Source organism: Gigantopelta aegis, chromosome 10 (assembly GCF_016097555.1).
Source record: "Gigantopelta aegis isolate Gae_Host chromosome 10, Gae_host_genome, whole genome shotgun sequence".
NCBI lineage: Eukaryota > Metazoa > Mollusca > Gastropoda > Neomphalida > Peltospiridae > Gigantopelta > Gigantopelta aegis.
The window spans coordinates 58,522,782-58,547,214 of record NC_054708.1 but is presented as its reverse complement, the minus strand read 5'-3'; the positions used below and the strand labels follow the sequence as shown (position 1 = coordinate 58,547,214).

Below are 24,433 nucleotides of genomic sequence, written 5' to 3'. Positions count from 1 at the left end.
TAAATTTTGTTATTTCTTTGAAAAACTTTATTATTAAATAATCACACCAACTAATCAAAAATTTTTCTAAAGGGGATAATTACAAGGATTTAATTTTTTCATTTTCCCAAATTTTGGTTTAACCTTTAGAGTAACTCCCATTTTTGTAGGGGAGCCAAAAATGGTTTTGTTTTAAAGGAAATTTACTCCGTTCATTTTTCATTTTCCCCATTCTGCAACCAAAATTTATTGAAAAAAAAAAAGAAATTTTTATTTAGATAAACAAATTTACTTTTTTGCTAGAATTGGGAAACCATTTAAAAGGTCCCATAATATTTCCATTGCGAAATCTTTTATTGTTCCCAAGGTGGACTGTATTCCAGATTATTATTTTAAAAGGTGTTTCTAGTCAGAATTATTAATAATTTTCTAGACTAAAATAGTCCAAATCTCGTTTAACCCCAACCTGTAATTTATTCACCACCTAAATCTAATACTATAGACGTACTGTAATAGTATTAACTATGATGACAATAAAAGAACATTATAATTTGTTGATTGAAAACAAGTCAAATCTGACACAGGCAGCTAGGGCTTGAAATAAGAAAGTAAAATATGACCTGTTATTTTATTTTAAAGTAACAGGCCAAATGAAATATGTCTTGCTAAGGAATACAATATGGCTTGCTGGAAATAGGAAGGTTGGTGTGTAGAACGTTAGGATCTCTGAGATGTATTTTAGAACATTATGGAATTAAAATATTTAATTTCGATAATGTAGTTTGTTAATTTAATAAGAATTATTAAAAATCAACAAGTTTAATCATATAATTAAAACAAAAATCATTCTATAGGAATCCTCAGCTAGTAGTAGTCACGTGATTATGTTAACGCCGTTTTTTACAACGACTTAGTTTAAAAGTTTTATTCTAAGGCGTTTGATAAATACTAAATGAAGTTTTTTTGTCTTTGTAAGTTAAGTCAATGTCAAAAACGTAAGCCAAAATTCAAATTGTTTGGTAAATACTGCCCCTTGAACTTGTCACCGTTACCTTCTAAGTCGTACAAGCCTGGAAATAATTATGTCGCTCATGCTGGTCCAAAGGACTTCCTGTCATAGCTCAAGATGTACCTGTCATAGCTCAAGATGTACCTGTCATAGCTCAAGATGTACCTATCATAGCTCAAGATGTACCTGTCATAGCTCAAGATGTACCTGTCATAGCTCAAGATGTACCTGTCATAGCTCAAGATGTACCTGTCATAGCTCAAGATGTACCTGTCATAGCTCAAGATGTACCTGTCATAGCTCAAGATGTACCTGTCATAGCTCAAGATGTACCTGTCATAGCTCAAGATGTACCTATCATAGCTCAAGATGTACCTGTCATAGCTCAAGATGTACCTGTCATAGCTCAAGATGTACCTGTCATAGCTCAAGTTGTACCTATCATAGGTCAAGATGTACCTGTCATAGCTCAAGATGTACCTGTCATAGCTCAAGATGTACCTGTCATAGCTCAAGATGTACCTATCATAGCTCAAGTTGCTCAAGATGTACCTACTATCATAGCTCAAGATGTACCTGTCATAGCTCAAGTACCTACCATAGCTCAAGATGTCATAGCTCAAGTTGTACCTATCATAGCTCAAGTTGTACCTATCATAGCTCAAGTTGTACCTATCATAGCTCAAGATGTACCTATCATAGCTCAAGATGTACCTGTCATAGCTCAAGATGTACCTGTCATAGCTCAAGATGTACCTATCATAGCTCAAGATGTACCTGTCATAGCTCAAGATGTACCTATCATAGCTCAAGATGTACCTGTCATAGCTCAAGATGTACCTGTCATAGCTCAAGATGTACCTATCATAGGTCAAGATGTACCTATCATAGCTCAAGATGTACCTGTCATAGCTCAAGATGTACCTATCATAGCTCAAGTTGTACCTATCATAGCTCAAGATGTACCTGTCATAGCTCAAGATGTACCTGTCATAGCTCAAGACCTATCATAGCTCAAGATGTACCTGTCATAGCTCAAGTTGTACCTATCATAGCTCAAGATGTACCTATCATAGCTCAAGATGTACCTGTCATAGCTCAAGATGTACCTATCATAGCTCAAGATGTACCTATCATAGCTCAAGATGTACCTGTCATAGCTCAAGATGTACCTGTCATAGCTCAAGTTGTACCTATCATAGCTCAAGATGTACCTATCATAGCTCAAGATGTACCTATCATAGGTCAAGATGTACCTATCATAGCTCAAGATGTACCTGTCATAGCTCAAGTTGTACCTATCATAGCTCAAGATGTACCTATCATAGCTCAAGATGTACCTGTCATAGCTCAAGTTGTACCTGTCATAGCTCAAGATGTACCTGTCATAGCTCAAGATGTACCTATCATAGCTCAAGATGTACCTGTCATAGCTCAAGATGTACCTGTCATAGCTCAAGTTGTACCTATCATAGGTCAAGATGTACCTGTCACCAAATTAAGATAAAATTTGCTAATTTTATATTAAAATAAATAATCAGAAGTTTTATAGTGCTAGTTATCTTTTTATTAACAATGTAATATTAATTACATGACATTATCATTTAGCATGAAGGTAGCTTGCTGTATGGTCTATAGTTTTATTCTAGTGCTAAAAGTTTGATTAAACCCATTTCCCTCTTTAATTGTGAAGAAACTTGTATATAAGCTGTCTCAAACCAACTTCACATTTACTGATTTCACAAACCAAAAGACAAAGACAATGCCAGCATATTTGTTGTTTTTAATTTTGATCATTAACCAGTAATGACATGATTAACGTGTAAAAATTAAATAAATGTTGGCTTTGGTGCGCTGTCCAATTGCCTTGGTGCCCACACACATTTCCTCAAACTCAAGGCCACAATCGCGTTGCCCTGAAACAATTATAATTCTACCCCTGTTTATGTTTTATATCTGCAATCCAGTTAGGGTCGCAAATTTTCGTTTCTTGTTGTTTAACTGCAAAGACGACCACACCGTCCCCAATACCAGCCCTGGGTACGCCACCGGCGGTATCACAACCAATTAAGTTATTGCGTTCAGCTTCCCATTAAATCATATTATATAATTGGTAAAATGCACAAATCATTACACAAAATGTTCCAAAGAGAACAGTAGCAAAACAGCGCTATATTGCCTCAAATAATGCGCCTCTACGCATCTATATTTTAAGTCTCATTGGGGGTGGGGGTACATGCCCCCATACACCCTAGATATCTCGCTCCCATCGGGAGCTCGATTCGTTTGTCTTCGGCAAACTCAAGTTGCCCTTTTTATATTTTTTTAACCCCACCCTTTTTGAATTTATCGACGTAATGGATCAAACTAAAGGTCTGTAGCGTCAGGTCTTGGAAACTATGTGCATAGTAATACAACATAAATTACAGTAGTTGACAGCTATAGTGGTTGTCGAACACTGACAGGGCTAGAGGAGACTCGAGCTTGTTTCCTCTGATGCAGGCCTGTAGTAACGATATCTGATGTGAGGGATACAATCTCTAATGGGGTGGGGGTGGGGGTGGAGGCTCATAGCCTCTAGTAGGAGGGGTGGGAGCAAAAGCTATTCTTTTATATTATAGAGTAGAACAAAAACACGTACGGTTTCATTCACCACAAACCACCCACACGATTACACAGTGACACGCCCCACCCCCATTCGGTTTATACGGGCCTGTAGTGTCCACTTGACCTACCCTTGTTATAAAACTACAGGTAAGGTTACAGGGTCCTGTAACTCAACTGAAACGCGAGATGTACGATAGACGACGGTGACATCTAATGTTTTTTTCCGTTAACTCAAAGCGCACGTTCGTAGCATTGTAACGTTCACGTAGCGCAGTCTTAGATAAACAGCCGGGAGAAACAATTTAACGTAATTTCATGAATGGGTCTTAACAGTACCTAAGTAAAAGCACTGTGATTATACAAACATATATCACACATATAGACGCACAGAAAAAAGAAAGAAATGTTTTATTTAACGACGCACTCATCACATTTTATTTACGGTTATATGGCGTCAGACATATGGTTAAGGACACCACAGATGTTGAGAAAGAAACCCGCTGTCGCCACTTCATGGGCTACTCTTTTTGATTAGCAGCAAGGGTTCTTTTATATGCACCATCCTACAGACAGGGTAGTACATACCACGGTCTTTGATATACCAGTTGTGGTGAACTGGCTGGAACGAGAAATAGCCCAATGGACGCACCGACGGGGATCGATCCCAGACCGACCGTGCATCGAGCGAGCCCTGTACCACCCCTAGACACAGTGAAGACCTAGTAGATTGTAATCACGCGAGAGCGACTCGGTTCAGTTGGCTTATTTACCCAACATATGGGCTATTTTTGTTGGGTTTTTCCAAATTTCCAAGTATCGATTGTTCTTGAAATGTATAGTATATAAATGTTGCGGGTGAAACAAATCTACTTATATTGGTAACTGATCGTAAACAATACATCTGGGGTACTCTACGTCTAAGAAGAAGGTAAAACTGTTTATAACGTACATGTATTATGTGTTTATTCATTTTTAAGACTAGACATTACGATTTATGCATTCTCCTTTAAATTATTAAGGCTTTATAAAGAATTTAGTAATAGCTGAAATAACTCGTATTGTCACACGTAAAGAATGGTTCACAAATAATTAGTACGATATACCCGTCTCTAATTGCGCATGTGTCTTATATTAAAATTACAAAATTACCAATTCTCAATAATCCACAATACTGACATTTTTAACTGATAATTCTGAGTTGTCTGCGTTCTTATTAAGGATGACTTGTAATTTTGTGTCAGTGTCTTATATTCACTATTCAATACTTGAAAATATGCAGCCACATATTGATAGAATGTATCAAATTTAATCAAAGTATTATCACAGTGCTAAACTTCAACTTTATAACAATACCCATTATATTTTTATTTTTATACATGCATTAATTAGAAATAGTTACTTGGTAATCTGACGTCTGCCGTGGTATCCACTTAGTGACCTGTCAATCAAACCAATTAATGTTAAGCACTAATTAAATATGGAACGAGCAATCTGATACAATGCAGTTTAATTGTTGCCACGGATATTTCAGGCGTCTGAACGAGTACACCATGACGACTACATATGACATGAATACGTGTTTAGTATGTGACTTATAAATAAGGATAATTTACCCACGGAACATAGACTCGGGGAGAACAGATACTGTTCACGCGTCTTGAAGTTCTCTAACAAGACACACACTGTACTGGAAAATAGAGAACAGAATCTGTAACTTCCCTTTAAATTAATTTTTAGGTAAATGATATAAGTTGTTTAATTGAAAAATAAAACAATAAACTATCAGATGCATTCGTAGGCTAATACCGGCCTCGGTGGCGTCGAGGTTAGGCCATCGGTCTACAGGCTGGTAGTTACTGGGTTCGGATTCCAGTCGAGGCATGGGTTTTTTAATCCAGATACCGACTCCAAACCCTGAGTGAGTGCTCCGCAAGGCTCAATGGGTAGGAGTAAACCACTTGCACCGACCAGTGATCCATAACTGGTTCAACAAAGGCCATGGCTTGTGCTATCCTGCCTGTGGAAAGTGCAAATAAAAGATCCCTTGCTGCTTATCGGAAAGAGTAGCCCATGAAGTGGCGACAGCGGGTTTCCTCTCTAAATCTGCGTGGTCCTTAACCATATGTCTGACGCCATATAACCGTAACTAAAATGTGTTGAGTGTGTCGTTAAATAAAACAGTTCTTTCTTTCTTTCGTAGGCTAATAATAAAAATTCTAATTATTTACACATCTAGATTAAATAGTGCCTTTCAGATTTAATACATTCATTTGTCAGTTGTATCTTTGTGCTTAAAAGGTTAAATTTTTAACACTATGATGTATATGATGTAGCTATGATACAGAGTGAAAATTAATTTTATCTTGTTTATAAACACTCGTAATAAGATTACTTATTATTGTGACCTGTCAATTTTTCTCAGTAAATGTATAAATGAAAGTATATTATAACTTTGAGCAGGGGGCAATGAGTTCTCTCGGTCGTATGATTGTTGCCTTTGAAAGACACGTTTCGCATAGTTTGCTATTGATTCGTAGCTGACACCCTTTCATCGCCATCTGTATGGAAAGGATCTCCCTCCTTTTATTTCTGACGTATCTTCTTCAGATATGCATTTGTTGGATAGCATTTTAAAAATATGACTGGAAGAACGTTTTAAAAGTAAACAGTCAACTTTTTAATTTGTTTAAACGAATTGAAAACATCAAAATAAAAGTTAAAATAGTAAATACATTTTAGTGAACAAAACGTCTTTAAAAGATACACAGTTACACAGCGTTAGAAACCACACACCACGTCGAGCATGACACACCCCCCCCCCCCCAAACATCTCCGTTTACAACAGACTAGACCCCCCGCTCTGCATAATTTCCTGCACATGCGCCTGTTTCAGGTCAGTATACTACCAAATCAAATCTCATAGACGATAATAGTAAAATATGTGGCTGCAACTCCTACCTGCAGCGTATCAATCGACATAAACGTCACGGACATAAATACTACCACCCCTCACCCTTAAAATTAATCAGAAAACGTTGGGGTGTGGAGGGGTCAAGTTGTTCATTTTAGAGAGAACGAATACGTCTGTGAATACCCTAGTTCCGCAAACATTTGAGTACATTTTGTTTACAGGTTCCCCATACATGCTTTGAACACAAGGCTACTTGACACAGTGGTATTAGACGAAATAAAATTGCATACATTTTTGCCCAGATGAAATTAATGTTTTTACAACCAACACACTCACGTTTATCACCAATCACAGGACTTGTGGTGTCAACTTCTCTATCAAAATTTAGGTCCAGCCGGACCTTTGACCTCTAGACATTGCGATAAAATTATAGTCCAGAAAACTATATGTTTGACAGACAGACAGACAGAGATAGAATGAATAGTTACCTCCGGTTGGTCGTAAATCAAACTCTCCTAGCTAGACATCCATATCTCTGTGAACTAATACATACATGACATCAAATTGAAGATGAAAATTGACGTAATGATGCTTGATTACCCATTTGATGACATAAACCAATGACATGTCTTCTAACGACACCACTAGAACATATTGAATAATTGGTTATTGGATGTCAAACATTTGGTAATTCTGACATAAAGTCTTAGAGAGGACACCCTCCACATTGTTTTCATTAGTAGTATGAGATCTTCTATATGCACCATCCCTCAAACGGGATATCACATACTACGTCCTTTTATATAGCAGTCGTGGTGCACTGACTGGAACGAGAAATAGCCCGATGGACCCACCGACAGGGATTGACCATTGAGCGACAGACCCGTCAGAAGACATTAAAACGTTTCTTCAGAAATATTAAAGAATGAGCTACGCTTTGCCCCGCCCACTGGTATTTGTGAAGAAACGTTAATATCAGCACGTAAAATATCCAATGCATTTCCCTGTCATTGACAGAACTTTTCTGTGGAAGTCAGAGGTCGTGCCATGACAGACGTGCATGAACATGTTTTTTTTTTTTTTAATGAAAGGACTATATCAATGTCCCATACGCATTCGGTGCATCAATCAGTAGTTTTCTCGAGAACTGTGGTATTGATTTTGGGGATTCCCCAATGAGGTGTTAATAAATTGTGAATTTTACTTTCAGTTTCCTTGTCAAATATTCATTATTAGTGCCTACATCATACTATTTGCAGGTATTTACCTTCGCAACACGCATAAGCACCACATTCAAAGAAAATTAGACGTCTAAGAGGAAAGAAGGTAAAGTAGTTTATATTTATATTTATGCCAGGTTAAAACTCATTACTGTATATGGGTCTCCATGTCGGGATTTCGAGGTACACGTATAGACATATTTCGCAATGGCGATTGTTTACAGTCTAAGACAGGGGACATAACTCTCTGAGTGATATAATCGGGTTTAAGGGTATGCGTACCACCTACACCCACCCCACCTCCCCACACACACGCTGAAAGGTGATTTAAGTTTGGATTTTAATAAATGTTCACGTTTTAAACCGACCAGAGTTGATTATAAACATTCTAAATTATAGCCGTTAGATATAATCTGAGTGGCGGATCCAGCAGGGGCCACAATGAAGCTGCCAAACGCTCGATAGGGAAGGGCGTGGGGTTGGTACTAACTTTGCAATTTCATTATTTGTTTATTGTCACAACTGAAGTATCTTGATAGGGAAGGGGCTGAGGGGGTGGGGATAGTAATTATTCATTTTTTATATCACACAACTGGCAGTAGGAGATGTAGGATTTTTCTAGGGAGTGGATGCAATACTTAAAAGGCGCACCTATAACAGTATAAAAACTACCACAAGCATGTGTTATCTATATGGTTAAATCTTCCAAAGAAATACTAAGCTGACCACTGTATATATGTTCCCCACTAACAACCAATGAATGCATTAATATATTAATTTTGGGGGGCACTTCGAATTTCTGAGGGGGTACGCCCCAATAAACTTCTCTTGGATGATCCACGTACCTAAGGTTAAATTCATGCAATAAACTGAATTGAACTGAACCGGGAAGGGGGGGGGGGGGGGGAGCATGGGGTCATGCCTTCCAGCCACGCCTTCTTTTTTCACCATCTTTTTCATATGTCTGTCGCCCCATAACATGACAGTGTGAGTGTCTCCCCCCATTGAGACTGTCCCCCCAACGAACGGCCTCAGTATAGTGGTCAAGCCACCGGACTAATGACTAATACGCACTGGGTTTGGATCCTGGTAGCAGCTCCCACCCAGAGCGAGTTTTACGACTCAATGTGTAGATATAAGACTTAGACCACTACACCGACTAACCACTCAGAATTACACGCTAACCTACTTTTTAGATAGACAGTGCAGATAGCCAAGGTGTGTGTCCAGGAAAGCGTGATAAAACCGTTAAGTGGATATAAGCACGAAAATAACTATCAACAAACAAGCAGTGCCTACGCACCCAACCCCCAACTTCATCGGTCCTGATAAACAAATAAATAAACAAACAAACACTTACCTCTATTGATATATTCTCTGAATAACTGAATAGCACAGTACCGGTAGTTACATGTCGTCATTAGGCAGTAGTAGTAGTGGTAGTAGTAGTAATAGTAGTAGTAGTAGTAGCAGCAGCAGTGGTAGTAGTAGTAGTAGTAGTAGTAGTAGTAGTAGTAGTGGCAGTAGTGGTAGTAGTAGTGGTAGTAGTAGTAGTAGCAGTAGTAGTAGTAGTAGTAGTAGTAGTAGTAGTAGTGGCAGTAGTTGTGGTAGTAGTAGTAGTAGTAGTGGCAGTAGTTGTGGTAGTAGTAGTAGTAGTGGTAGTAGTAGTAGTAGTAGTGGCAGTAGTTGTGGTAGTAGTAGTGGTAGTAGTAGTAGTAGTAGTAGTTGTGGTAGTAGTAGTAGTAGTAGTAGTAGTAGTAGTAGTAGCAGCAGTAGTGGTGGTAGTAGTAGTAGTAGTGGCAGTAGTAGTAGTAGCAGTAGTAGTAGTAGTAGTAGTGGCAGTAGTTGTGGTAGTAGTGGTAGTAGTGGTAGTAGTAGTAGTAGTAGTAGTAGTAGTAGTAGTAGTAGTGGCAGTAGTGGTGGTAGTAGTAGTAGTAGTGGCAGTAGTAGTAGTAGTAGTAGTAGTAGTAGTAGTAGTAGTAGTAGTAGTAGTAGTAGTAGTAGTGGCAGTAGTGGTGGTAGTAGTAGTAGTAGTGGCAGTAGTAGTAGTAGTGGTAGTAGTAGTAGTAGTAGTAGTAGTGGCAGTAGTTGTGGTAGTAGTAGTAGTAGTAGTAGTAGTGGTAGTAGCAGCAGTAGTGGTGGTAGTAGTAGTGGCAGTAGTTGTAGTAGTGGTAGTAGTAGTAGTGGTAGTAGCAGCAGTAGTGGTGGTAGTAGTAGTAGTGGTGGTAGTAGTAGTAGTGGTAGTAGTGGTAGTAGTGGTGGTAGTAGTAGTAGTGGTAGTAGCAGCAGTAGTGGTGGTAGTAGTAGTAGTGGTGGTAGTGGCAGTAGTGGTAGTAGTGGTAGTAGTAGTAGTGGTAGCAGTAGTAGCAGTAATGGTAGTAGTAGTAGTAGTAGTAGAAGTGGCAGTAGTAGTAGTAGTAGCAGTAGTAGCAGTAGTAGTAGTGGCAGTAGTAGTAGTAGTAGTAGTAGTAGTAGTAGTAGTAGTAGTAGTAGTAGTAGTAGTTATATTATACGCTTTATTTGTGAACGTCAAAAATTATCCTGTTCAATTTTCATTAATATAAGGGCGGGATGTATCCCAGTGGTAAAGCGCTCGGTTGATGCGCGGTCGGTTTGGTATCGATCCCCGTCCGTGAGCCCATTTGGGCTATTTCTTGTTCTAGCCAGTGCACCACGACTGGCATATCACAGGCCGTGGTATGTGCTATCCTGTCTGTGGAATGGTGCATATAAAAGACCCCTTGCTATTAATGGAATTATCTAGAGGCTTTCTCTCTAAAGACTATAAGTCAAATTTACCAAATGTTTGACATTCAATAAATTAATGAGCTCCAGTGGTGTCGTTAAACAAAACAAACTTTAACTTTCATTAATATAAAATACCATGAAATAACAATCATTCGAACTCTTTGTTCAGGAATTCATGACACGGAATTAGGGGAATCACCTTTCTGGGTCATATTCTCATATTAATAGTTTGTGATAATACAATATGACTAGGTGGTCAAATATTTACTAATTTAAATACCTTTAAACACCGGATATAGGTTGAATTTTAATATTAATATATAAATCGATTATGACTAATGCATTCTTCTTTAAATTATTAACGTTTTATAAACAATTTAGTAATAGCTGAAATAACTCGTATTGCCACACGTAAAGAATGGTTCACAAATAATTAGTACGATATATCCTTCCCTAACTGCGCGTGCGTCTTATATTAAAATGACAAAATTATCAAGTCTCAATAATCCGCAATACTGACATTGTTAACTGATAATTTTGAGTTATCTGCGTTCTTATTAAAGATGACTTGTAATTTTGAGTCAGTGTCTTATATTCACTATTCAATACTTGAAAATATGCAGCCACATATGGATAGAATGTATCAAATTTAATGAAAGTATTATATTTGTGTTTAGGTATAAGAAAGACACAAACGGTTAAAGTTTGTTTTGTTTAACGACACCACTAGAACACACCGATTAATTAATCATAGACTATTGGATGTAAAACATTTGGTATTTCTGACACGTAGTGATCAGAGGAAACCCGCTACATTTTTTCTAATGCAGCAAGAGATCTTGACACAAACGGATGCAAGTATCTCTGATGTATGAATGTTCGCCATTTAGCGTAGGTTCAAAACACAAAGTTTGTACATCGGCTGCCACCTTCCAATTACATTTGTTTTATGGTTTTCTTCATGGGTATACGCTTCTAGTACTTGCCTTCACTGGATCTTGTTGCCGTCTTCGTAGAGGATGGGATCATTATCATAACAGCAATTACTGACACCTCTAGTGGCGTAAACTGGTTATATTTTATGCTCAAAGATATTAAAATGGTCTTAAATTAGAGTTAAGCAATAAAATACCACATCAAAAGCAAACGTTCGCACGTAATTTGTTTTCTCATACGTTACAGTTTTGTATATTATTAATGAACTAATTGGCCCTCTTTACAATCGGCCATAAGGTATGAACATTGAAGTTTCATAAATTATGAAAATTTGAATATAATTTGAGCAGTCTCGGTTTATCCCCGTAACACATGTAGCACGTGCTTGTGACCCGCGCTTCAGGGGGCCCGCGGTAATGTGTACATTTATTTTATTATCAGTAAATAATAACATAAAACAAACACTGGTTAATGGCGTAAAGTTTTATTATTTTTATTTTAAAGCTTTACGTAACCAGTTTTACAAAGACCAAACAGTAAAACCGATGTTTTTTCCCAGTTCCATTACAGATCAGAAGGTTTTCAATGCATTTTCACAGATACAGCATCATTTTTCAGTATCAATATGACAATGTTTTTCTTCTGTTTTTATTATTAGGGGCGGGACGTACCTCAGTGGTACAGCGCTCGCCCGATACGCGATCGATCTAAGATAGATTCCCGTCGGTGGGCCCATTGGGCTATTTCGTTCCAGCCAGTTCTACAATTGGTGTAACAAAGGCCGTGGTATGTACTATCCAGTGGGATTATGCATATATAAGATCCCTTGCTGCTAATCGAAAAAGAGTACAGCGGGTCTCCCTCTCACATCTCTCCGGCCTCGGTGGCGTCGTGGCAGGCCATTGGTCTACAGGCTGGTAGGTACTGGGTTCGGATCCCAGTTGAGGCATGGGATTTTTAATCCAGATACCGACTCCAAACCCTGAGTGAGTGCTCCGCAAGGCTCAATGGGTAGGTGTAAACCACTTGCACCGACCAGTGATCCATAACTGGTTCAACAAAGGCCTTGGTTTGTGCTATCCTGCCTGTGGGAAGCGCAAATAAAAGATCCCTTGCTGCCAATTGGAAGAGTAGCCCATGTAATGGCGACAGCGGGTTCTCTCAAAATCTGTTTGGTCCTTAACCATATGTCTGACGCCATATAACCGTAAATAAAATGTGTTGAGTGCGTCGTTAAATAAAACATTTCTTTCTTTTCTTTCTCTCTCATATCTGTGTAGTCCTTAACCATACGTCCGACGCCATATAACCGTCAATAAAACCTGTTGAGTGCGTCGTTAAATATAACATTTCTTTCTTTTCTTTCTCTCTCATATCTGTGTAGTCCTTAACCATACGTCCGACGCCATATAACCGTCAATAAAACCTGTTGAGTGCGTCGTTAAATATAACATTTCTTTCTTTTCTTTCTCTCTCATATCTGTGTAGTCCTTAACCATACGTCCGACGCCATATAACCGTCAATAAAACCTGTTGAGTGCGTCGTTAAATATAACATTTCTTTCTTTTCTTTCTCTCTCATATCTGTGTAGTCCTTAACCATACGTCCGACGCCATATAACCGTCAATAAAACCTGTTGAGTGCGTCGTTAAATATAACATTTCTTTCTTTTCTTTCTCTCTCATATCTGTGTAGTCCTTAACCATACGTCCGACGCCATATAACCGTCAATAAAACCTGTTGAGTGCGTCGTTAAATATAACATTTCTTTCTTTTCTTTCTCTCTCATATCTGTGTAGTCCTTAACCATACGTCCGACGCCATATAACCGTCAATAAAACCTGTTGAGTGCGTCGTTAAATATAACATTTCTTTCTTTTCTTTCTCTCTCATATCTGTGTAGTCCTTAACCATACGTCCGACGCCATATAACCGTCAATAAAACCTGTTGAGTGCGTCGTTAAATATAACATTTCTTTCTTTTCTTTCTCTCTCATATCTGTGTAGTCCTTAACCATACGTCCGACGCCATATAACCGTCAATAAAATGTGTTGAGTGCGTCGTTAAATATAACATTTCCTTCCTTACTTCTGTTGTTATTATTTTATTACTGCTTAAATGACCTTTGTATAACTGAATTACTTACAGCAGTACACTGGTTGAGAAAATCTTACAGAGAAACAAGAGTCTCGTTAATGTCCGAATGGAAGACGGACCCACTCCTCTCCATATTGCAGCGATAAACGATCACACAGAAACAGCACAGATACTTATAAAACAGGTACACGGATGGATTAGAAAACTTAGTCGCAAGAGATGCAACTGACATTAGCAATTGTTAATTAATAAAATAGTTTTTGTAATTACAGGAATAATTTTAGGTTATTTACCTGTAGAATTAGAGCTGAAAAGATCTATTCATTAAAATATAAAAACAAAAGCAATAATCGAAATTATTTGCTTCTCTATGCATATGAATCAGAATTTATTATTAATCTGGTTAAATTAAAACAAAGGAATCTGGCTAAAACGTTTAACTTTACTTTCCGCTATTTTGATGATTTTAAGCTGTATGAAAAAAGGAATGACTTAATTTTTCCAATAAATTTTCCCTTTATGTCGAGCAATATACCTTCTGCTCCAGCTTTTGGTGTCTACATATCACAACTTCTAACCTACATTAAGGCATACAAATTGTATATGGATTTCAAACAACGCCATATCATTCTAGAACAGAAGTTGTTCAATCAGGTTTTTTTATGTTTAGTGACTGCTGAGGGCATTCAAAGCGTTTTATGGTAGACATTTGGAGGCTATATCTACTAAATACGATGCACCACTGACCAAGATAATGCTGATGCTATTACATATTTTGGATCTATCCATGGCCTTTCATCTCTTTGGTGAAACACTTACACACGTGTTGTTTTTTCATCGTTTTCGATGAAGTGACAGATTTAATAACTGGAGGCAGGATATGCTCACGTTCTGCGAACACCTGATAGTATCACTGTTATGACAGTGATCCATGAGCGCATGTCATCACAGCTGTACTTATTCTAATGAGCTCTGTACGATGCTGGTTTTGATTTGGTGGACTGACATGGGGATGGCGGTCCTCTTTGTGGCGTTGCAAGAGCGATGAAATCTCCAGTAACGGATCTCCTTGGGGTGGCTGTCCTCCTGTGGACGAGACACTGGGAGTCATCCATTATTTTACCAAATGCCCATTCGACTCTGCCCTGATCATATGTTAGAGTTATGTCGTTTAGATTAACATGCAGTAGTTCCTACTGGAGTGCGTCGTTCAATAAAACATTTCGTTCATACTGAAATAATGTATCACTGCACTTGTTTAGGTGTTTGCCTGCGTGATCTTCATAAAGACAGTTATGTTACTGGGTGGCTTTTATTCTGTTTTTGAATACAGATATTATCCTGTATATGCTGTATTGGTTTATTTGATTAATAATGTTGTCGATTCAAACCATAGTATTCTCATGCTTTAATACCATACAAAATAACAGCCAAATAAACTATGTTGGTGTAGTGTACAATTTATTTGTTTACAGGGAGAATGGTTTTAATTATTCAAACTATCATGTTACAGGGGTAGCATTAAGGATTTTCCCCCAGGAGTAAATGTTTTCCAGTGGACTCGTTTGCTCCTGAATTGGTTCATTTCCATGAGTCCATTCTCAAAATCCACGAGTCCATATTTTTTTCTCGGAAATAACAGCTTACGAACACGTTTCCATAGCTTCAGTTAAGACGGACAACATCAGTTGTAGCCTATTTAACAGTTGTGCAGTCAACAAAATTGGTTCCATCACCATTTGGCATGAAAAGGTAAAATACTAGTGGTCTATTGAACAAAGAATTAATGTGAGTTTCTTTACTATTGACTATACATCTGAAAGTCACTTGCCTGACCTATACCCTATATTTTGGTACCAAGCACGATATGTTTATCTTTAAAATAATAAAGTTTGGAAAGTAGGTCACGAGGACTAGAATGTATGTTATTCAGTTTCAAATTCCGTTTATTTTGACACACACAATACTCAAAATGTAATACCGTGGAAATGTTTTTTTCCCGGAAATGGATATATGCCTGGCACACAGGTACATAATTACTATAGTTTGACCAGAAGAAAATATTTGGTGTTTTCTCTCAATAAAAAAAGGAGAAATATATAACATACCCATTAGTACTGGTACCATTCCAAATTAGACAAATTAGCAACTTTTATATCCACGTCTTGTATGAGTTCGTTATTTATTGGTTTAAAGGAACATTCCCGAGTTTGCTGCATTGTAAGATGTTTCCAACTAATAAAACATTTCCACTATAGCCAGGTACATGTAGACTGCTTACACGGCTCCAGTGTTAGTAACGTAGCCCGTGTTCTGCTTAAGAAAATCCCATCTATTCTGACGTACAATGGTCACACGAGGATTTGCGATGGCGTTTCGGCCTGAGAGAATATACCGTAATCAACCGAAACGTTCTGCATACCTTTCAAAATACAGACTCGTCTTGCCGTTCCCACAGTTCCACCAGACGATCAGGAGAAGAAAGTGATTTTCACTCATTTTGTACAATAGGTTTATAGTGGGAACGATAATGGAGATCATGGCGGGATTATGAGTGACGGATTGTTTGACTTGGCTAACCGAGTCCATGCGTCCAGATCACTTAGGATGTGGTGATGATGAAATAAAGTAATAAACATGCGTCTGGAATGCGTCTTTGAAAAAAAGAGGGTTTAATCGTTAGTTGTTTGTGGTTAGTGACCGAAAAGTCAGTATAGTGGCCTTACACTACTGATGACTTTGCGTTGGCTTGCATTACAGGGAGCAGATGTGAATGTCAAGGACAAGAAAAAAGAATCAAGTCCCTTGCATCTCGCTTGCTCTCATGCCTATTTGGGTGCAGCTAAAATCCTCGTGGACGCAGGTAAATATTGATTGTGCCGGGGTGTATACCGCCAAATCAAATCTCGTAGACGAAAATAGTAACATGTGTGGCTAAACCTGCAACATACAGCACATCAATCAACATATACACCACGGATATAAATACTGCCACCCTTCACCCTTAACGTAAATGAAAAAAAAAGCATTTGGAGGTTAAGCTGCTCATTTCAGATAAAACGTGTAGCGTCTATGACTATCCTAGTTGACAGATGAACCGACATTTTATCACAACACTGTCACCTTTATCACCAATGGCAGGACTTGTGGTATTAATTGCTCTATCAAACGTTAGGAGCAACTCGAACTTTGACCCAACCGGATGTTATTTGGTTTAGTACTACCTCTAAACTCATTTTAATGCTGTTGACTAATCTGTGCGTAATATTATTTCATTTTTAAGGAGCTCTATCAAACGTTAGGAGCAACTCGAACTTTGACCCAACCGGATGTTATTTGGTTTAGTACTGCCTCTAAACTCATTTTAATGCTGTTGACTAATCTGTACGTAATATTATTTCATTTTTAAGGAGCCGATGTTAACATGGGCGATGTTGACAAGAACACACCTCTGCATGTGGTGATGAGGTCGTCTGAAGTAAAAGTTGACTTGGATGAAGGTTTAATGGGAGATTTAGTGAGAAGATATTAACTTTATATTTTATAACCTAGTACATAGATCACACAGATAAATCGAAAGAATCCCACCATTTGTTTTTCCTTTTGGTGGACTACGACCTCAGTGGAACGTAAATCAAACACGTTCAGTCATATAAATTAAAATGTATTACGGGTAATAAATAGGATATTGAACTCGCAACCATTTCGTATCATGTTTCAGTTCTTCGTGAACTAATCTTCATTGTTACTCGCAAAACTTACGTTCGTGAGAAGTGAACAATATTTCACTCGGGACGTAAACATGGTATGAAATGTAAGCTCATTTAATATATTATTATTATTATTATTATTATTATTATTACAATGCTAAAAAAGTAATATCCAATATGTTTCCTTATTATTGTGACTATCCTGGTTTGCGTTGTTCATACTTCTATTGTAATAAGGCACTTGATATCATATCCTGAAACCATGTCGTCCAAAACTCGTGATTGCTGTTAGACACAATAAGGATATAATGTTACTTAATTATATTGTAAAACTAGTGCACTTTTGTTCGTCAAAAAGTTTACATATCGCAGACACAATAGATTATGCATGCTAGTCTTAAAAGTTATTGTTTTATATTGGACGATTGGTTAAAGTGTACACTATTCTGCATTTATTACTTTTCACAGGGGCGAGACCTAGCCCAGTGGTAAAGCACTCGCTTGATGTGCGGTCGGTTTGGGCCCATTGGTCTATTTCTCGCTCCAGCCAGTGCACCACGACTGGTATATCAAAGGCCGTGGTATGTGCTATAATGAACATGACCAACGACAATTGGATTGGTGCTTCTTGGCATAAATAACAACAAGGTACAGAGGCGGATCCAGAAGGGGTACCAGGGGTGTTAACAAATATAAGATATAATTCATTCAGCCTTAGCATGCAAGCTGGGCTTCACATCATAAGTGTTAGTTATATGTTTCGTGCAATACTGATTGGTTGATTATACTTATATTCATGCTTGTGTCCAATTAAGGTGCAAGCACGCTGTCCTGGTCACAGACACCTCAGATACTAGTATATAGGCCAAGACAGTCGGTTAGTGGTTAGTGGAATCCTGGATTCGCAAATTGGTTTAATAGGTTGTTTGTTCTGCATTGGTAATCTATGTCAGCTGTATGCATGCAGTATTACCTCTGATTGATTAATTGTTACAAATCAGTAGCCTTCTAGGTACAAGCAATCACCATATTTGTGATTGCTTGTACCTTGAAGACTACTGATTCATCATCATCATCATCATCATCATCATCAGGACCACCACCACCACCAGCACCATCATCGTATTATTATTATTATTATTATTATTATTATTATTATTATCATCATATTCGTCTTCTTGTTCTTTATTTTCTATTGGTTTTCTAATCATCATCGTCATCATCATCATCATCATCGTATTATTATTATTATTATTATTATTATATTCGTCTTCTTGTTCTTTATTTTCTATTGGTTTTCTTATCATCATCATCATCACATCATCATCGTCATCATCATCATCATCGTATTATTATTATTATTATTATTATATTCGTCTTCTTGTTCTTTATTTTCTTTTGGTTGTTTTCTTATCATCATCATTATCATCATCATCATCATCATCATCATCAACTTCATTATTATTTTTTATTTTAATTATTATTATTTGTGACAGCTGAAGGATCTGGTGAAAAAAACTGCTGGCAGTACTCAGAGTCGTGTTAAACTAGCCACCTTCCTGTTGGAACACGGAGCAGACATCAATGCCAGAAACAAAGACGACAAAACGCCAATCGATATTTGTACAGTCAAGACGTTGAAAAAAGCCGTTGTAAATTTTAAGAAAGAAAGGTATACAGTATACAGTTATTTCCAAGAAATACTTCTCGAAAAAGATTATTGGTGTCAAGCTTAAACGTAATAATATATTTATTATACGACTGCTGATCCAAGGTGGGTGTGAGAGGTATGCATATACCATAAAACATCAAGGTGAATTGAAATTCCCGTGTTTAATGTGCGAATTTAACACATTGGTTTTAGTAGAGGTGATGTAATACTTTTGTAGTTTTTGAAGACTGTTTTTGATGCTATTTAGTGTACTTTCGTGTATACGTAGAAGCCTTTAAAAAAAGACTCACCTTTCCCAAGAAATATTAAAAAAGGTATAGATCACCTTTAAGCCCCGGTCATACTGTCAAAGATCGTCTGGCTGGATCCACGACGGATGAAAACCTCTCAGATGGCCCCGGATAATGGTCTAACCGCGGTCCCCTACAGATACACCATGGTCGGTTTTCGACGGATAAACCAAGGATAGGGGTTAGTTGACAACGGGGATCGCTACGGGTCGCTACGGATCGCTAATGATCGGTACAGTTTAATACGGACCACAACGGATTGTCACAAATGATGCATTTTCAAGGACATACAAGTATTACTACGATTGATAAGGGATTTAATACGGACCTCTACGGACCACAACAGATTGTCACGAATGATGCCGGATCGTACCTGTGGCTAACCCAGCATCCTGATCCTTGACAGTGTGACCGGGGATTTAGTAGACTACAGCTAGCAAGTGAAAGGTTAAATATAGTCTTTCGTGTATGATATATACGTATCTTGTTTAATTCGATTAGGTTGATACAGGACATTCAGCGTCTATTGCGAAAACATCAAATCGAAGCTTACTTGTGTTGTTTGTACTATAATTGGTCTAATAAATGGTCACACGAACATGCTGTTACTGACTTCTGTCAAGCATCGTGGACATTATGATCTGATTTCATTCGGACGTTAATATTAAGTTTAGTGTTATACACGTACTTAAAGATGAACACTCGATGAATATCATCCTTATATCAGTTGATGAACACCATCCTAGTAGTAGGTGGTGAACACCATCCTAGTAGCAGGTGGTGAACACCATCCTAGTAGCAGCTGGTGAACATCATCCTAGTAGCAGCTGGTGAACAACAACCTAGTAGCAGCTGGTGAACATCATCCTAGTAGCAGCGCGTGAACACCATCCTAGTAGCAGCTCGTGAACACCATCCTAGTAGCAGGTGGTGAACCCCATCCTAGTTACAGCTGTGAACACAATCCTAGTAGCAGGTGGTGAACACCATCCTAGTAGCAGGTGGTGAACACCATCCTAGTAGGAGCTGGTGAACACCATCCTAGTTACAGCTGGTGGACACCATCCTAGTAGCAGGTTATGAACACCATCCTTGTAGCAGCTGATGAACAAAATCATCCTAGTAGCAGCTGATGAACATCACCCTAGTGGCAGCTGGTGAACATCATCCTAGTAACAGCTGGTGAACATCATCCTAGTAACAGCTGGTGAACATCATCCTAGTAGGAGCTGGTGAACACCATCCCAGTTACAGCTGGTGAACACTATCCTAGTAGCAGCTGGTGAACATCATCCTAGTAGCAGCTGGTGAACACCATCCTAGTAGCAGCTGATGAACAAAATCATCCTTGTAGCAGCTGATGAACAAAATCATCCTAGTAGCAGCTGGTGAACACCATCGTAGTAGCAGCTGGTGAACACCATCATAGTAGCAGCTGGTGAACATCATCCTAGTAGCAGCTGATGAACAAAATCATCCTTGTAGCAGCTGATGAACAAAATCATCCTAGTAGCAGCTGGTGAACACCATCCTAGTAGCAACTGGTGAACACCATCATAGTAGCAGCTGGTGAACATCATCCTAGTAGCAGCTGGTGAACACCATCCTGGTAGCAGCTGGTGAACATCATCCTAGTAGCAGCTGATGAACAAAATCATCCTTGTAGCAGCTGGTAAACATCACCCTAGTAGCAGCTGGTGAACATCACCCTAGTAACAGCTGGTGAACATCACCCTAGTAGCAGCTGGTGAACATCATCCTAGTAGCAGCTGGTGAACATCACTCTAGTAGCAGCTGGTGAACATCATCCTAGTAGCAGCTGGTGAACATCATCCTAGTAGCAACTGGTGAACACCCAATCTGATTACAATTAGCTCTACTGGGTCTGCCAGTAGATCTATCAGCATTGTTCGGACTCCAGGTGATATTTGATCTATAAGTAACAATTTAAATATCGACCAATTACACTTCGACTTTTGTAGCGTTATTCGGGAGTATACACATTCTAAAAATACAGGGCAACACTATTTATGCAATAGGCGAACTTGTTGGTCTATTTCAGCATTGAAAAAAACAGGGGGAAACGTGCAGTAATAAACTCTGGATTGTATACTAGTATAAACAGATTTGATGGCTACACCATCACGGGGTTTTTTTCGTCTTGAAACTAATTTTATATAAAATTTTATATTGAAATTAGTTTCCGGCATACTTCGTAATTCACCCGAATCATTTAGTATATCCTTAACATAATCCCGAATGTTTTCAAATTGTTTTGAAACCACTGGCATGATTTTGCAATTAAGGTTTTGAATGGTTGAATGAAAGGTCAACTGGACATGAGTTCCAGTGGGCTGCTGTTAAATGCACATAGTGGAGCTAATTTTAATTAGATTGGTGAACACCATCCTAGTAGCAGCTGGTGAACATCATCCTAGTAGCAGCTGGCGAACATCATCCTAGTAGTAGCTGATGAACAAAATCATCCTAGTAGCAGTTGATGAACACCACCCTAGTAGCAGCTGATGAACATCATCCTGGTAGCAGCTGAAGAACACTATCCTAGTAGCAGCTGACGAACATCATCCTAGTAGCACCTGGTGAACACCATCATGGTAGCAGCTGAAGAACACCATCCTAGTAGCAGCTGACGAACATCATCCTAGTAGCAGCTGACGAACATCATCCTAGTAGCAGCTGAACACCATCCTAGTAGCAGCTGACGAACATCATCCTAGTAGCAGCTGGCGAACATCATCCTAGTAGCAGCTGGAGAATACCATCCTAGTAGCAGCTGACGAACATCATCCTAGTAGCAGCTGATGAACACCATCCTAGTAGCAGCTGGTGAACATCATCCTATTAGCAGCTGATGAACACAATCCTAATAGCAGCTGATGAACAACATCCTAGTAGCAGCTGGTGAACATGATCCTAGTAGCAGCTTATGAACACCATCCTAGTAGCAGCTGGTGAACATCATCCTAGTAGCAGCTGATGAACACAATCCTAGTAGCAACTGATGAACACCATCCTAGCAGCAGCTGATGAGCAACATCATCCTAGCAGCAGCTGACGAACAACATCATCCTAGTAGCAGCTAGTGAACACCATCCTAGTAGCAGCTGATGAACACCATCCTAGTAGCAGCTGATGAACAACATCCTCCTAGTAGCAGCCGATGAACATGATCCTAGTAGCAGCTGGTGAACATGATCCTAGTAGCAGCTTATGAACACCATCCTAGTAGCAGCAGCTGATGAACACAATCCTAGTAGCAGCTGATGAACAACATCCTAGTAGCAGCTGGTGAACATCATCCTAGTAGCAACTGATGAACAACATCATCCTAATAGCAGCTAATGAACACAATCCTAGTAGCAACTGATGAACAACATTCTAGTAGCAGCTAGTGAACACCATTCTAGTAGCAGCTGATGAACAACATCATCCTAGTAGCAGCCGATGAACATCATCCTAGTAGCAACTGATGAACACCATCATCCTAGTAGCAGCTGATGAACGTCATCCTACTAGCAACTGATGAACAACATCCTAGTAGCAACTGATGAACAACATCATCCTAGTAGCAGCTGATGAACGTCATCCTAGTAGCAGCCGATGAACATCATCCTAGTAGCAACTGATGAACAACATCATCCTAGTAGCAGCCGATGAACATCATCCTAGTAGCAGCTGATGAGCATCATCCTAGTAGCAGCTGATGAACAACATCCTAATAGCAGCTAATGAACACTATCCTAGTAGCAACTGATGAACAACATTCTAGTAGCAGCTAGTGAACACCATCCTAGTAGCAGCTGATGAACAACGTCATCCTAGTAGCAGCCGATTAACATCATCCTAGTAGCAGCTGGTGAACATGATCCTAGTAGCAGCTTATGAACACCATCCTAGTAGCAGCAGCTGATGAACACAATCTTAGTAGCAGCTGATGATCAACATTCTAGTAGCAGCTAGTGAACACCATCCTAGTAGCAGCTGATGAACAACATCATCCTAGTAGCAGCCGATGAACATCATCCTAGTAGCAGCTGATGAGCATCATCCTAGTAGCAGCTGATGAACAACATCCTAGTAGCAGCTGATGAACACAATCCTAGTAGCAGCTGATGAACAACATCCTAGTAGCAGCTGGTGAACATCATCCTAGTAGCAGCTGATGAACGTCATCCTAGTAGCAACTGATGAACACCATCCTAGCAGCAGCTGACGAACAACATCATCCTAATAGCAGCTAATGAACACTATCCTAGTAGCAACTGATGAACAACATTCTAGTAGCAGCTAGTGAACACCATCCTAGTAGCAGCTGATGAACAACATCATCCTAGTAGCAGCCGATGAACATCATCCTAGTAGCAGCTGATGAGCATCATCCTAGTAGCAGCTGATGAACAACATCCTAGTAGCAGCTGATGAACACAATCCTAGTAGCAGCTGATGAACAACATCCTAGTAGCAGCTGGTGAACATCATCCTAGTAGCAGCTGACGAACAACATCATCCTAGTAGCAGCTGATGAACACTATCCTAGTAGCAGCTGATGAACACTATCCTAGTAGCAGCTGATGAACAACATCCTATCCTAGTAGCAGCTGATGAACACCATCCTAGTAGCAGCTGATGAACAACATCATCCTAGTAGCAGCTGATGAACATCATCCTAGTAGCAGCTGATGAACATCATCCTAGTAGCAGCTGATGAACGCCATCCTAGTAGCAGCTGATGAACACCATCCTAGCAGCAGCTGACGAACAACATCATCCTAATAGCAGCTAATGAACACTATCCTAGTAGCAACTGATGAACAACATTCTAGTAGCAGCTAGTGAACACCATCCTAGTAGCAGCTGATGAACAACATCATCCTAGTAGCAGCCGATGAACATCATCCTAGTAGCAGCTGATGAGCATCATCCTAGTAGCAGCTGATGAACAACATCGTAGTAGCAGCTGATGAACATCATCCTAGTAGCAGCTGGTGAAAAACATCCTAGTAGTAGCTGATGAACAATATCCTAGTAGTAGCTGATGAACTTCATCCTAGTAGTAGCTGATGAACAACATCCTAGTAGTAGCTGATGAACATCATCCTAGTAGCAGCTGGCGGACACCATTCTCTTAGCAGCTGATGGACATTATCCTAGTAGCAGCTGGTGAACAACATCCTAGTAGCAGCTGACGAACATCATCCTAGTAGCAGCTGGAGAACACCATCCTAGTAGCA

At 39.0% G+C, this 24,433-nt stretch overlaps 2 protein-coding genes across 3 annotated transcripts in view; both read left to right on the top strand.

Annotated features, from left to right (window-relative positions):
- The window catches only part of LOC121383965 (E3 ubiquitin-protein ligase MIB2-like), a 166,767-nt gene that overhangs the window by 5,609 nt on the left and 136,725 nt on the right, over positions 1 to 24,433 (top strand). The gene's annotated exons all lie outside the window — the stretch shown is intronic.
- The window catches only part of LOC121383970 (E3 ubiquitin-protein ligase MIB2-like), a 30,057-nt gene continuing 10,078 nt past the window's right edge, over positions 4,455 to 24,433 (top strand). Inside the window, exons 1-6 of the mRNA XM_041514091.1 lie at positions 4,455 to 4,523; positions 7,766 to 7,832; positions 13,561 to 13,693; positions 16,270 to 16,372; positions 16,920 to 17,026; positions 18,716 to 18,891. Coding sequence (XP_041370025.1) covers positions 13,616 to 13,693; positions 16,270 to 16,372; positions 16,920 to 17,026; positions 18,716 to 18,891 — 464 coding nt within the window. The 5' untranslated portion in view covers positions 4,455 to 4,523; positions 7,766 to 7,832; positions 13,561 to 13,615. The remainder of the gene's footprint in view (positions 4,524 to 7,765; positions 7,833 to 13,560; positions 13,694 to 16,269; positions 16,373 to 16,919; positions 17,027 to 18,715; positions 18,892 to 24,433) is intronic.